General features: G+C 42.1%; 1 protein-coding gene across 1 annotated transcript in view; it reads right to left on the reverse strand.

Annotated features, from left to right (window-relative positions):
* The window catches only part of map3k5 (mitogen-activated protein kinase kinase kinase 5), a 65,122-nt gene that overhangs the window by 2,627 nt on the left and 46,308 nt on the right, over positions 1 to 16,187 (reverse strand). The window contains exons 15-28 of the mRNA XM_079180964.1: positions 14,925 to 15,058; positions 12,168 to 12,295; positions 11,453 to 11,589; positions 9,862 to 9,967; positions 7,929 to 8,086; positions 6,381 to 6,558; positions 5,327 to 5,344; positions 4,608 to 4,785; positions 3,683 to 3,851; positions 3,385 to 3,570; positions 2,301 to 2,406; positions 1,458 to 1,701; positions 1,199 to 1,311; positions 165 to 286 (exon numbers count right to left, since the gene is read on the reverse strand). Coding sequence (XP_079037090.1) covers positions 165 to 286; positions 1,199 to 1,311; positions 1,458 to 1,701; positions 2,301 to 2,406; positions 3,385 to 3,570; positions 3,683 to 3,851; positions 4,608 to 4,785; positions 5,327 to 5,344; positions 6,381 to 6,558; positions 7,929 to 8,086; positions 9,862 to 9,967; positions 11,453 to 11,589; positions 12,168 to 12,295; positions 14,925 to 15,058 — 1,977 coding nt within the window. The remainder of the gene's footprint in view (positions 1 to 164; positions 287 to 1,198; positions 1,312 to 1,457; positions 1,702 to 2,300; positions 2,407 to 3,384; positions 3,571 to 3,682; positions 3,852 to 4,607; positions 4,786 to 5,326; positions 5,345 to 6,380; positions 6,559 to 7,928; positions 8,087 to 9,861; positions 9,968 to 11,452; positions 11,590 to 12,167; positions 12,296 to 14,924; positions 15,059 to 16,187) is intronic.

Consider the following 16,187-nt stretch of genomic DNA (forward strand, 5'->3'; position numbering starts at 1 on the left):
AACTGTACAGCGCTTTATACCATCTTTTATGTCATCTTTTCATCTAGTTGCAAACCACTCAGTAACATTGCTTAAAAAAGCTTTATAATAGTATCTCAAAGATTGTTCTGTGTGACGTTAACCAACAGACAAGGTGCAGCTCCAGAGTAGAAGCAGGGACTCACGCTGTCTATGGAGTCCTGGTCAGCGCCGTAAAGCCTGAGCCAGCTGGTCATCTCGGAGTCTTCACGTCTCTCTGCAGGCGGACTCCTCTGTCCCTCGGGGACACCTGATGATGAGGGGACGTCTGCCAGAGGATATAGGGAACAGACTGCTTTAGACACACATACAACATTTGCATTGGAAAACAATGGTGTTCTGCAGGGTCAGAATAACCAAATGATGAGGATATCTTACTTATTATATGCTCCAACTTCAAAGCCGCCTTATATAGCAACACTAGTCAGCCCGTATACCAGCACCAGGTATGTTACTGTTGTTCATTTGTACTGTAACTAACCTGTATCTCATTCTTTGCCCACATGCAGCTGATTTTCTAGCTGTGCAATGCAATTTACGGTAACAAATGTATTTGTACATGTTGCTGGCAGATGTGCAGCAAGATATTGCGGTAAAGTAAATTGCAGCAATACGTGTCAGACTGCACTTGACATTTATTCTTAGTTATCAACTGTAGCAATTTAATTTCCAGTGTAATTTACTGTTCAAAATGTAGTTGTTTTCTGCCCCTGACATACAGTAATAAAAACAACTTGCAATGACTGTAGTGCAAGTAAATTGCATATCGGCTGATACATCGCTATAAGATTTTTACTATTCTTAAATTCTGATCTCCTTTCAGTATCAGGCTCAAAATACAGCAACAGCTGGGCTTCACTTTGCAACACAAGCACAACAAACAAAAAAACGGTACCTCTGAAAAGAACTATACAATGTTTGCACTCTGAGTTTATCATCACAAGCAGGATGCACATCATGTGTAATAGATGTTTTCATTCTGGAATTCACACAATTTGCACCTCCAGTAGGTGATGAGATTTCTCTCCACTTTTTCTGTGATGATGTATTTACTACAGATCAGCCTCAATGAGCCACAGCTGCTTGTGAAATGTAAAGGCAGACTGGCAGTAGAAGCAGAAGTGGCGCTCGTGTTGCAAACAGTCAGTGTTGCAAAGGTAAATCAGATTGAAGTCCAGACCTGCGGGCTCAGATCGCAGCCTCAGTAGTCTGATCTCCTGCTCTCTCTCCCCCAGCACTTGTTGCAGGATGGCCTGGTACTCTCTCTCCTTCTCCAGCAGCTGCTCCATCAGCCTGGAGTCAAACAAGTCGGAGGGAGGAAACACAACATCAGTTAGATGAATGAAATGACGAATAAAAAAAAATACATGAAAGCTCACAGAAATGAAAGCCCTTTGGCCGATAAACGCATCTAAATCACAGTAAATGTTCTCGACTACCTGTTGGTCTCCAGCTTCATCCGGCCCAGCTCCATGCTCACAGAGCGCTGTGCATTGTGGGACTCGCGTGAGACGGTGGAGCTGAGCGTGCTGACTCCCGAGGTGGCCACGGTGTCGTCGTGAGCGGCGACGGTAGGCGCCCGGCTCTGGTGGGTGGAGTTCCTCCCCGGCTCGGCGTCGTCGTCAACGTCGTCCTGCTCGGCCGGGTCGCTTTCTGAGGCCAGGCTGAAGTGAGGACTCAGCTCTGAACACCGACACAAGACAATACTTTGATGATTTACTGGACGATTACGTATCATGTTATAGGAACTGACAGAGATCAGATTCCAGACACACAGGTATGTATAATTATGATTTAAATCGTGGTTAAGTAAGTAGTAGTAGCAAGTTAAAGTTACACTTTTCTGACTCAATCTAACAGTCGATTTATGGCTGCTGAGATGTATTGTTTGGTTTTATTCTCGTGATCACATCTCATTGTGTAAGCTCCTGCAAAAATACACAAACTGACAGACTGAGCTGCACGTCAGCCAAGCTTTACAGCTGCTACTAGTTCTCCTTTTCCTACTTCTGAGCAGTAATGCTCCCATGTTGAGTGGGCTTCTTAAAACCGGATGCTACTCCTTTGCGCTCATGTGGACGACGTCAGTGTTTCAGTTGTCATCACAGAAAATCCACCAGCCTCCCAGATGTCTGTCGTTCAGCAGAGAGCTGTAATTACTGTAGCATTCAGGGGGAAACTCCCACCACAGCTCCTATAGTTATCGGGCAGGCAGTGCTTCCCCCGACAGACCGCTGATAACGTATTTAGAGGTGCTCTGCTCGGGACACTGATGACGTTACCTGGCACCAGGATGGTGATGGCGGTCTGCACAGCTTTGCGAATGATGTTGTCCAGAGCGAACATCCAGTGAGGCTTGATGTTGTGGTTTCGTAGCACTTTGTTTACCTGAAGACGTAAAGTTTTATAGTTAAGGTGCTGTATTGTTAGACTGAAGACATTTCATCCCGGTTTTAATCCCGAGTCCCTGTGTCGATTGCTGTAGAAATACTTTGATACAGATTTTTTGACAGATTTTTGGCATAAAACGAGATAAATCAACAGAGTCCCCATTAAATCTAAAACAGTTTTGAATGTTAGATGACTCATCCTGCACTCAGGGGTGTTTAAAAGAATCATATCATGTTTGCTGGTATTTCAAGTTAATTCAGTCTTAATTGTTGTACTTTTGAATCAATGCACTACCGACCAAACTAGGAATCTTCCCAGCTGCTTTACTGTAAATTGTTTGCACTGATGACCAACAGGAGGCATCAGAGCTTCATCTTCCTGCAGGATTACGCAACACACCCCTTACAAATATGAAAACAACCACTTGCTCTCATGTCATTTCATCTGCGTAACTGCATTTCTAAAGGGGAAAAGCAGAGCAGTCCTTTTTCCCAGAATGTGCAATTACTCCTGACAGATTCCCCTTTTATCGCCTCACTAAAAGGTTACAAGTATTTCACAGCTATCTGTCTGATCTCTGTGCAGGGCGAGCACCAACACGGCCTGCCGCTTTCCGCAGCTCATGTAACATGCCGATTATACTGAAGTGTTCAGAGCACATGGTTTATGAAGAGGCTGGGAGCGGCTCTGCCTACAAATAGGGGGATGGATGTTAAGACAGGAAGTCACGCGATACAGAAGAAAATGAGCAGTGTGTGAGGAGAATTTCAGCAACAAATGGAGCCTCAAAGTAACAGCTTTTTACCGCTGTAATTTGAAACTTGATTCTCAGATAAGCCGAGGATAATTAGTCAAAAACTGAATAGTATTTTAGTAAGGATGTTGGGTATGTTGGGTTTGATTCATCATATGAGATGCAAGATGTAGAATTCCTTCTGGACCCTCTATACAATCATTCATCTGGATGATACCTACAGCGTCCTGGAAGCTGAACAGCACGACCTGCAGCTGACTGATGGCGGTGCTTTCAAAGTCCAGCTCCAGCTTGAGTTGAGACAACGTGTTGGCGATGATTTTTCGGTCCGCCATGCGAACAAAGTCCCCCAGGCTGACCACGAGGGTGGAGATGTGCTGAGGCTTCAGCTTCATTTGCTCAGAGCCCTGCAGGGGAAAAATGAAAGACGGGGACAGAGGCCATTATAGGAACGTTAAGACGTGTGCATGAGATAGTATTCATTTGTCTGCGGACTGACGGCGCCCTTCCATAACCAACCTGTGTGAGGGCCTCCATCAGGTTGGCCACCACCTTGTCCCGGTCCTCCGTCAGGATGTGGTGCAGGGTGGCTCGTCTCTCGCTGTCCTTCCGAAGCATGAAGAAGCCTGAATCCTTCTCATCGGGAGATGGAGGCGCGCTGTGGTCCTCGAAGTTCTCCACTGGAATGCTGAGTAGAAAAGCAAAGATTTGGGCTTTCATTGAACTAGAACTACATTTTCTTTTCATTTTTCAATTACAATGGGACTGGAACAGTTCGGAAACAAATGTGCATGTAAAGCTCATATCACATGTACACATAGATGTGAAATGTATGCCTCAGCCTTAATTTAAAAGGGTGATCCATCTTATGCAAATCATTGTTTCTTTGATCTTTTTTTCTGCTAATTATAGATACATTTAAAGAAAAAACATATTTTGCTGTGCTGTCTGTGTGTGTGTGTGTGTGTGTCTAACACATCTTCAAATTAAACCCTGTGAAGAAATGATTTGATATTGTAAACTGTATACTCTGCTTTTACCCATTTCTATCATGTGTTTGTTTGCTTTTTGTGTCTGTTTCACTGCCCGAGCAACCAATTGCCCTTTCGTGGCGATAAACAGATTGATTGATTGCTTCAACATAATTGATCATGTTCAAATCTGACCACGATGGTCTTCCTATCCTTTGATTCAAAAGGTACGATACCAACCAAAATGAGATTCAAATAAGATTACATTTATAACATCGTTGGGCACTAAAGAGCGTTTGCATTACAATCAATTCCGCTTAGAGGGCTTCATATATAGGCAATCAGCTTAGTATTCATCTATTCTACGATCTATAAGAAATGATGAGAGTCTGTGGTGAAGCAAAATTACTTTAAATTATCATTTATAAAAGACCATCATGACCCCATTTACCTTGAAAAAGCACTCATCCTACCTGAGGAAGAGGGACCTGGGCCCCTTGACATCTCTCTCGCTGTAGCACTTCACGCTGGGCTTGAAGATGAATGGGTTGGTGTTGAGGTCGTTGTCAGGGGAGACGGAGCCGTACTCACTGCTGCTGCTGGTGTCCTCCACCACCACCGGCACCGGCAGGGAGATACTGCGGAGGTACTCTGGAGCACACGACGAACACAAGGGACCTTAAATGTGCCCGTTGCACCATTTGCGCACTAATAATCTGATGTTTTGCTTCGTGCGGCACAGAAGGAGACCGACCACTCAGCGGGTCGGAGCGGTTCTTCCGTAAACAAAGACGCCATTCGAGAAGCAGAAATTAGTAAAAGCACTGATGGAAAATTGGCTTCCTTTTAAAGAAATCAGATAGTACTCGACAGTCACATCTGATGTATCCGGCTGCAAATTACCAGCCATTGTGTGTAAATAATGAAGCAGTGGTTATAAAGACATTCAAGCATTAGGAATGAAGTCATGTTGTGCAATGTCTATTTTGAGATCTTGGAAAAGGGCAGAGTCGTGCCAGGCAGGTAGCCACAGGCAGAAAAGAGAGAAAAGAAACCTGTAGCCTAGATACTCTTTGGTAAAGCAAGGCAGAGGAGTCGGCACAACTGACGTCCAGATCATAAAGTAGTCCCTCTAGTGGTAAATATGTCTGAAAGAAGAAGAAGAAGAAGTGTAGAGAGCGAAGTAACTCACCAGTCCCCGGTGACAGAGCTATGGTGGGAAGAAAAAAACAAACCAAACATGAAATATGCGTCAGCAGTTAATAACTGAGAACAAATTATTTCCATGTAAGACTGGAAGAATAACATTTCCAAGTACACAGAGAGCTTTTAATCTGTTTTGTTGTGGTGCCAGGGCACATGATAGCATCACTGCTGCGGGGTGGAAACCCAACGAGAATTCTGAAATCCACTCAGTTATGATTAAAAGCGTGTTCAGGCGTCATAGTGAGCAGGTGAAGCTGATGATTATCAGTCTAAAACATGTTGTCACTCTTTTGATGCAATTCTGATTCACCATAACAAGAGGTCAGCTGCAGTGTTTATGAAAGGAAGCTGCCTTCTTTTTCCTTTCTTTCTTTCTTTTAATGATTTTTAGTGTTTAATCAGCCTGTTCAAGGAATAATGCAACATTCTGCAACTGTTTTTTGTCCCGCGAGTTTGACGAAAAAGATCAAGGCCGCCCTCGGGTCTTTTTGTTAAATATAAAGCTGGAGCCAGTACATGGTTAGCTTAGCTTAGCATAAAGACATGAGCCAGCGGAAACATCTTGCCCGACTATATCAAAAAGGTTCAACACGACTGTTTCTTGGCCAGGAGGAGTGTCCGCCTGGAGTCTCGTCGTCAGTGTGAGTCAGCGTGAAGATGTTTGTAGAAGTCACCGCTCCCGGCCAAGAAGTAGTCCCATCCCCTCATAAAACTGTTTGTTTGGTTATTGTAGGCATTAAATAGATAAGATATATTGTGTTAATTAGAGGGCTTTAGAGATGCTAGCAATTGGATTGTGTTACCTTTGAACAGTGCCAGACTAGCTGTTTCCCCCCTGTATCTTTATGCTGTAAATGGTCTCTTAAAAAAAAGAACCAAACAAGCATCTTCCCAAAGGTGTAAAACTATTCCTTTAACATTTGTCCTTCTCTCTCGTTTGTATTTGGCTTTTATTGCTCCACTGATACCGAGAGAGGTTAAACTGCAGTTTATTTGTGTTTTCATCAACTCAACGTGGACCTAAACGGAAGTGAGCCCACCTGTGAAGCTGCTCTTGCTCTTCTTCTTGCGGCTGGTGACGGTGAGGAACTCGTCGGTGAGCAGGTCGAGGGCGGTGGCGCGGCGGTCCGGGTCGGGCTCGAAGCAGCGCAGGATGAAGGCTTTGGCCTCCGGCGACATGGAATCTGGGATCTCTGGGTGGATCTTAAACATGCCCACCTGCAGACAAAGGACACATAGTTCAGTTCAGACAGATATAAAGAAGTGTACAATTAAAAAAAAAAAGCTCTGAAAAGCTCTCTAGGATGTCCTGCTCTTGGGGTAAAGTATTTGACTTAAGGTGACATCTTAAATGTGCAGCGAGTGTTTTACCCAGTGAACTTTGAGACTGTGCTTCAGGACAACAAGAACCCTAGAAATTCCTGTTGTTGCTGTTGAGGAATGTTGATTTAAGACGAGCAGGGAGATGCCCCTCCCTTGAGACATTCCACAAGGATGAGTGAAGAGTATATGAGGACTGTTTTACTATTTGGGACAACTCTACACACCATGCAAAGTCCACACACAACATCAGAGCTGGTTATAGATAAAGATGATGTGATTGTACCTGCAGGTGCATGAGTCCTCTGATCCGTGTCCAGAAAATGTGACGTGATCTCAGCTTCTGCTTTAATGTTGTGTTGTCGTACTATGAGGTGTATTCAGCAGAGCAACACACCCCTCCTTTGTTCAACTTCACAGCCCTTTAATTAAATCACATCTTATGGAAAATCCCATGATTCACAGCTTCGACGGGAGTGCTGTAATGCGTTCCAGACAACCCCTTAAACATCCTTACGGTTACGTTAATGGCCTCCACATGGCTGAGAACAATATTTCATTAGTCTGGAGCGCTTTACATTTCCATCCAGAGCAAATACACGCGGTAAGTTGAGCAAGTAAAAAGGTTTCAAACAAAGACAAGTGCACACAGAAACTGGGGAAAAAACATGCGGGAGCGTGTGATTGTTCCTCTCAATGAGCTACACGTGTTTGTTTGTGTTCAAACAAATGTTCGCACATAAGACAATATTTGGGGTTTCTACTGAGCTGGGTCACGTAACAAGCACGCAGGTGGCAACACAATGCAGGTGCACAAACGGCTGACTCACTGGTTTTTGTTTCCATATAAAGAGGAACTGAGAAGTGCAGACCCCACACATGTTGATTATTTCACTAGATGGTGTTTTTCTAATGGATTTTGCAGAGAGAAAGTCACTTTTCTTAGTGAGCATTCAGTAATTAATGAACTAAACACAGGGGGCTTTAAAAAAAGGCCCAGGCTGGTAGAAGAAGACTTGCACAACAGCTCATTTGTCGTCTCTCCTTTAAATCACTAAAAATGTAATTTGATCACAGTCGTATTTAACATGAACAAACTGGTATATATATACGATGTTTATCAGGGGAGCAATTATCAGCTTCATGGGCAGCTTATGGAAGATGTCGCTACAGAAACAGATGTTCAGCAGCCTTCTTCAAAGCGTTGGCTAAAATTAAAACACATTGCCCGGTGGGATGATGGGTTTTGTTTCGGCACCGTCTCTCACCTTGAACATTGCAGCCTGCGGCTCTCCCAGTTCATAGAAAGGTGGTTTGCCAGTTGCCATCTCTATGATGGTGCAGCCCAGAGACCAGATGTCTGCTGGCTTGCCATATCCTCGAGGACCCGTGTCAATGATTTCCGGAGCCATGTACTGCAGTGTGCCTGGACAAACAAGCAGAAAACACATAGATATTAGGACGTTATTAATACTTCTCAGTCATGGTGTATATGCTTAGTGGGGTGTCAGAGTTTGAGCAGGGGATGGCTAAAAATACATTTTATAATTATTTGCTTGATGTGTTGGTTTTATTAATTCATTGTTGGCACTTTCCGATCTCTCATGCTTTAAGCTTGTCCTTAAAGTAACAGTTCACCATTTTTGAAAAATATTGATTTACTTTCTTGCTGAGGCTCCGGTCACTGAGCCGATTCCGGTTCCTGACAACTGCTCTTGGCTAAGAAGCAGTTCATAACCCTTTGTAAGAGGTGACGAATTGACGATTTCATACTTCAGTCTCGGTACGGATTTTAAAAATCTCTCTAAGCTAAGCTAATAGCCTCCCGGCACCCTGTTGGTACTAGCTGGACAAAAAAAAAAAAAAGAGTGATATTGATCTTTTCTTCTATCTCTCGGCAATCAAGCACATAATCGTATTACCCAAAATGTCAAAGTATTCCTTGAAACTGCAATCAGCCAGACTCTTTGCTAAATAAAGCAACTGGCTGCAGCTTCGTAATTAGCAGACAAACTTCCGAGAGGAACTATCATCTCATTTAACTCTCAACAAGAAAGTGAGTAAGTGTTTAGGTGTCATCTGTTATGACTCTTATGATTTATATGATCAAATTCTGACCTTGCTGCTGCTTTTGATCAAATAACCGACAAATGGAACTAACAAATAAGTAAATAATGGAATAAATCACAGACTGTGACCTTTTCAGCAATGTGCAGGAAGAGCAAACTAATGTTGACGTCATGCATACGAGTCCACAAGTGTCAACAGCAGAAGCAACAGTGCGTCAAACTGTCTGCTCCTCTTTGTTTGCATTTTAACATCTCCATGTATAAAACTAAAGATCAAATAGGCATTGCAGTAAACTGCTCAGGATAGTGTCTTGGAATACATTTTCAAGGCCACAACATGTTTCATACATAAAAGTGGTGAAGGTGACCTCAACAGCAAATGACCGACCCTGATGTAAGTGCCAAAAATAGCTTGCATTAAATCTAATTAGAAGTTGCCTCTGTCCTGAGGTGATGACTCAATTCATGCAAATGACCAATCAAGTGACATGAGCTTTTAACCAGGGCTTATGGTCTATGAGCAACAGCAAAGGGCCTCTCTCTGTGTCGTCAGTTAATCACAGCTCAGTCCAAAGTAACATTTTCGGCTCCCCACTGAAAGGACTCTTTTGTTCTAATAATAGCCTGCTGGGCAATGTTTGCTGCTTTTAGAAGCTCGTGTACTGAGCTAAAAACAGGCGGGGACGCATTTATAGCCGACCTGGTTTATAAAAAGGAGTAGCCCGGTTTCCTGAAAGCGCTCCACCGTTCAGGGCAAGTCCCTGTCTGTTCCAATCAGCTGCCAGATGGTCTTATCTAAGAGGTTAAACTGAGCCGCAATTGGCCGCCGTGGTGTCGACATCACACGGGCAGAAACCTGCCCGGCCTGACCGCAGACTTGTGCCAAAGTGAACAGCAACAGCCAGGTATTCTCAGTGATATCACTTACTGGTCAAAGAGCTGAGACTGGATTACTTCTCTGAAAGACAAGTATTAGCGGTGTGGGGTTACCTCACTGCTCAGTGTTATTTGTGGCCACTAACTGAGCAAACTGTTCCTTGTTGGTTCAAGAAAATGGGGTTTTATTGGAGAAGAGACATCTTAAGACATTCTCGAGGGTTTAGTAAGGGAGGTAAATGGGGTCAGAGCGTACCTGTGAAAGTCTCAGTGCAGGGGTTGATCCCAGCCAACCTCTTGGATGTGCCAAAATCCGATATCTTCAGAACGCCGCTGTAGGTGTTGATGAGAACATTGTCGCCCTGCGGATTGAAAAAGACATCCGTGAGAACAGATGCAGCCATTCGCCTCCCTGAAATCCCATGATGCCATCGAGATTATGTGAGGTGCTGATTGCAAATCCTTGAAAGTGACAAAGAGCAGGTTACAAGGAACAGGCCTGCGTGGGTGGAGGAGGGCGACATCCCAGTCAAAACAGAGTGATTAACATTTACGGGACGCTAATGACGCTTATATGACCGTGTTGTTGAACCAGGTGGACGCATGGGGGAAGAGGCTGCTGACCTTAATCACTGTATGTGATGGTTATCAGTGTTGCTTTGTCATAACTGAGATAAAACAGCGAGGGGTTTTTTACATAAGAAACAAAAAGGGATGTCAGGATAACTGTTGTAGTTGAAGAGGTCGAAAGAAAGTGCAAAAATGCTGCGAGCAGCTGGGAAGCTCCTGGAATGCATTCACACCAAAGCAAATGTAGCGTTCCCAGGACAGTCACAGGGAACGAGTTTACAGAGCACAAACAAACAGTGAAGGGTTTAACAAGTACACATTTTAAATCAGTTTACTTTCAACGTCATTAGGCCTTTTCAGACCAAACAGTTCTGGGGATTCCCTGAGAGGAACTGCCCACTAGGGAGCTCCGTGTACTACTTTATTTTTCTGTTTGCATTCGCTGAAGTGCGCACATTTCCAGCTGCAGATGAGGTGGAAAGCTCTCCTAGCTTTTTTTTTTAAAAGTAGCATAAATAAACGACTCTGTAAAAAGCCACAATCATACGAACACAAGCAAATTCATCCGTCATGAAAGCACCTGTTACACTTTTGTTTTGTGGCTCACTCCGTGTGCCAATGTTACTGGGTTAGCGTTTGTTGTGCTACTGAGTTAGCTCGCTCATGAAAGAGTTAACTTCTAGACTTCACCGTCGGCCTATTTGTCTGCGTTTTCTTCCATTCTTTCTGTGACGAGCTGTTGTTTGTGTTTTGTGATGTTCGGTGTTTACGCGGCTAACTTTCTTTTTTTCATATATATAAAAATGTGGGTTCTTAGAACTATGAGAAAGTTCCCCCGGTCCAAAAACGCCTACAGTTGCAGTGCAGTCTGTTCTTCTTCTGTTTTTGCTAAATTCTCTGATGTTATTGCAGAGCCAAAACCTGTCAATCAAACAGTGTGGCATCTGGAGAGCGCATCTCTCATCTTTCATCTTTCTTTCCCTCTGGATTTCTTGTTGACAAAGCTCAGGTTTCGGTAGGTGGTGCACTATATTCTCCTTAACTAACTAACTAACTAACTAACTAACTAACTAACTAACTAACTAACTAACTAACTAACTAACTAACCATTCCTAAAAGAAGCCTCGACATGCAGCCTCGGTCACCAACCTCGCAAAATGTAAACAACTATGTTTTTCTTAATTTTCTAAATGATTCCTTTGTGCCTGCAAGAAGCCAAAGATGATAAACTAATAAATATATTAATTGTACAATAGTGTCTTCTTCTGTTTGGTCACCTTGATGTCTCTGTGTGCTATCTGGTTGTCGTGCAGGTATTTGAGTCCCTCCAAGATCTGCCGCGTGTAGAAACCGATGGTGTGCTCGTTGTTTTTCAGAGGGCCCCACTTGGACCTCAGCAGTGCCGACAGACTCCCTGGAGGCCACGGGACAAAGAGCAACAATGATCAACACACCCATTCTGACCTGTGATCAGCACAACAGTTCTGATAAGTCTGCAATTCAGAGCGTTGTGTATTTTTCCTCCCTCAATTCTTCTGTTAAATCGCGTACAAACTCCACTTTCAATGCATTTATTTATGAAACTCTTTTAGTGATGAGTGTAAATGTTGTTCTTTTGGATAAAAAATGTTTCGTAAGATGTTTCAGGTCATTTTCAGGTTGTTGCTGGACCTTTTTGGAACTGTGGAAATCTGTTCTCAGACAATTTAGTTCAGTGCACATGTATTCTTTTTGGTAAAATCTATCATTATTCAGGTAAGAATAGAGAATAAAAGAAAAACAAATAAAAGATAAGCAATAACAGAATAACTTGAAGAATTTCTTTAACATGATACTTGAGAATATGCAGCTTGATGAGCATCCTGTCATTTCATTTCATGCTTTCAGTTATTTTCTCTGAAACTTATTTAAAATAGTGTGCATCTCTTGCTTGAAACTATTCCATCTTTCAGTTCCTCTTTATGAGAACATAACAGAAACAGCTGGTCTCACCTCCAGGCACCTGCTCCATGAAGATCTTTATGAAGCCGTTCTCGCTGATGGATCCGAGGTACTGGACGATGTTCTTGTGCTTTAAGTGCTTGTGAAGAGCGATCTCCTCGTGGAGCGGCTGAGAGTACCTGTATTTAAAAAAACATGACGTTACAGTGTTGCGTTTGTGGTTGGAAAAGTAGTGGATGAAATGCTAATTCACACTAAAAATGGTTCAATACTGTAGAGTTTACTGAACACTCAAAAATAAACAGTATTCTTTTTCTTTCTATATTTTGTGCCTACAGGTACAGGTGTTAGCAGTTCTTCATCTCCCCTTTTGTGGGATTTTGGAGGTTTCCTGTTGGTTGAAGTTCAAAGGTCACAGTTTCAGTCGAAGATGTATTAAAAAATCTAATTTCATTCAATAATTGTTCCACGCATTTTAGTGTATAGTGAAGTTACTGAAGTGACATTATACCCCTCAAAATTAAAATGTGAAAAGTACTGAAATTACATGACTTTATTTAGATTACAAATTTGCTTTTGCATAACCATTACAAAAAAGATATGATTAAGTATTTAACTTTAATGGCTAAAACAACAACACCCCACTGAAAACAAAAATATTTTCATGATCGATCAATAACTAGATACTTTCAAGATTAAATCGAACGGCCTTGTTCCAAAGGTCCCTGGTGTTTTTTTGTGCTTATACAATGACTGAAATGATCATTTAATGATCTAAATTGTTGCAGGTACATTGTTCTGTTGATCGACTGATTGTTTCAGCAGTAACCTAGATGAAAAAAAATCCTTAACTATCTTAACCTGACAAGTTGATTGATGGTCTTAGTGTGCATTACCCAGTAGAGAAAGAAGACTTATTGAGATGTCGCTGTCTCTGTGTCTTTTCCTTGAGGTGATGGGTAAACAGGACGGATGAAGCTCAGATGCCAAAGGCCAAAAGAATAAACCTGAAAAACTGTGATCCTGATATCTAACCAGAACAAAAGGAATCTCTGTACACTGAAAACATGCCTACCAGCAATTTCTTTTCATATTCTGCTCTCTGCATGAATCACACCCTCTCTCTCTCTCTCTCTCTCTCTCTCTCTCTCTCTCTGCCTGTCTTGAGATTTCAATCCACTTCTGAATTATTTACAAAATCCTCCACATTCTTTGCAGCAGAGCGCCCTGCTGACTTGCTGAAGTGATTAGTGGAACAAAGTGTGGCAGTGCAATCATCCAGTATGAGAGAGTTCGAGATGAGTATAGAGCTACGAGTAGACGGGCGCTTTAAGCAGAGACATTGGGAGTTTGCCTCCACAGCGCCGCACTAACCAGCCACTCAAGTGGATACCAGAACGCTGAAAGCCGGAAACCACCAGGGACACTGCTGATCTGCACGTCACACTCTCAGTTGGTTATTAATAATGCTTAACAGCAGAGCTGAAAAGAGGCATTAATAACAACTCAGACACCTGTTTACATAAACGCTGTAATTTAATCTCTGCAGAGGATATTAAATACAAGTATGTCCTGAGAGCTTATCGTCAGGATGTTGACTAACCATTTCACCTTTAGCAGACAAGAAGAATGTTGACTGATTAATCAGATAAACATAATTTTAAAAAAAGAGTTAAAAAATATATATATAATTAAAATTCTACATTCTTAAAAATGTTAAAAAGTTGCATAGTTAAAGAAGAATAGGCTATAAGGTGGACTCTTATATGAGAGACAACTCCCCCTCACTGGATATGAATCCTCTTGACGTGCTTCCCGGAGCTTGCTATTGACTGCGGGTTATAGTCAACAGACTAGCCCCACGCATGTCGACATATTGCAATTTCTGAATAAAAAGCAGTTCACAAACGGTCTGCTAACGTGAAAAAGGGAACATTTGTTGTGTTGGTAATTTCTCTAATGTGTAACAAACAAATGTCCATTCTAAAAGGTGCGTTTTAGTCTGTTAACAATTAATGTTCGGTTAAAAAGAGATAAAAACTTCTAAATTAGCATTCTTAGTTTATCCTCTTCTGAACATGAATTCCATGTCAATCTGCTACTTAGATTAGGAAACAGCTTGTGTGCAAATATGACATTTTGGTCTGTGAGTCACCAAAAATACGAGGATCCATCCTCTGGGGACCTTGAATATTTACAGATAACTTAAAAAGGTACCCAGAGTAGTTTAGATGACTAGTAGCACCATGAAACAATGTTTGCAGTAGAGAGTCCCCATGTTGTTTAGACTCCAGCATGTGGGTGACGCAATACATATTTCTGCCACTGGTTTCACATTACATAACCATCCGTAGCTGCCATGTGCTATCAAACAGAGATGTAAACAATTCAGGATTTGAAGAATGTATCTTATGAAGAAGGAACATGTTTGTTAAACACAATAGATAACTTGTCATGGACCAAAACACTGATTGGGGGAAAACTTTGACCTATTTTTGGTGTTAGATGAAGGATTACAGAGACAGTAAACATTCAAATTTGTCCTCAGGGGACCACGAATATCCTTGTAAAGTCTTACTAAAAGACTGACTGACTACTATCGAAGCAAAAAAATTGTGCTTGTACCTGTAAGTAAAATCACATGACTATACATACTGGACATGAGAGCAATTACATTATGTCACTGGAATGTCACAGAGTCCTTACAAATATTATCATTCTGTGGTAACAAGAGTGTGAAACCTTCAGAGAACAAAGACAAGAGAACATGAAGACCTTTCCCAGAGAAATTCCTGGCCAGACTCTCACCTGCTGTCTCTCTCTGGTATTTCTTTGATGGCCAGTCGAACCTGGTTGCTGAGGTCTCGGCCGGCGTACACCACACCAAATGTGCCTTTTCCCAGAACCACCCTCTCTCCATGCTCATCGTACTCGTAGTCGTACTGCGGAGACGAGGGCGACAAACATGCAACAGTCACTATAAAGACCGGATCATTCCTCATCACTGTGCCTGTAGTAGAGTTACCTTATCAGCTGTGTCTGAAATCACTCACTATATAGTGAACTTTATAGTGAGTTCACCATTTTGCAGTGTTGTCCAAATGTATAGTGAGAATTATCATACCCTATATATAGTGGACTCAAAGTATCCCACAATTCAGTAAGGCTGGAGACAAACCAACAGTGGATTGCAGCTCAGAGATGCTTATGTTGCATCAAACACAGATATAAAACGAGTTCCTGAGCGAAACCTGTTAGACATTTGATCTGTGCCAAGCCAGGTAGTCAAAAAAAGGGTGCGGCAGCATGATGAGGTAATTAGCTTTTCTTTTCCAGAGGCAGGTGCCTGCTCTGTACTGTCAAAGCATACAAAGCACACATGCAACATCCAGGCCTTATCCCAGCAGGTTACTGTTCATGTTCTCTGGGTCTGCAGCTGCAATCCAGTTATTATAATGCAAATTGTGATGAACTGAATTAAAAAAAGCTAGATTCAAATCCTGAGTTCATACAAGCTTAAAACAGAATATTGTTAAGACATTATGTTATGAAAAGCGTGGGAAATACATTATTGAAATTCTTCGTTTCTTTGTCTTTCGATGGCAGCATGACAAATAGCCGGTTAGCTGGCACTGAAAAGGAGCTAATTAGCCGTCAAAGACGGTTTTGTGGTCAATGAATTTTGTCCATCAGTCAGCAATTCAATTCTTTTTGATGGAAACACCACAATCACATCATATTTCCTGTGACATTTAAACAGTAGGCAAAGTGCTCTGCAGACGCACAACAGGATGTAAAAAAACAATGTACAAAAACAAATGGGTAAATCATTTCATGGCACACATGCAGTGAAAAGTACTGTATAAGTATGTATTTTTGTTGAAGCTTTGTTGTGTATGAGGTTTTACTGCCTCTTCGTTTAAGGCTTCATTACATTAAATATATGGACATAAAAAAGGAACTGTGGGCCAAAAATCATATTTGTTTGAAATGTACTGCTGGCTCTAGTGCAGGTGCACCAGTAAGTAAACTATAGGAAGGACTTTTTTGATGCACTTTATAGCTACAAAA

Source organism: Pholis gunnellus, assembly GCF_910591455.1.
Source record: "Pholis gunnellus genome assembly, chromosome: 19".
NCBI lineage: Eukaryota > Metazoa > Chordata > Actinopteri > Perciformes > Pholidae > Pholis > Pholis gunnellus.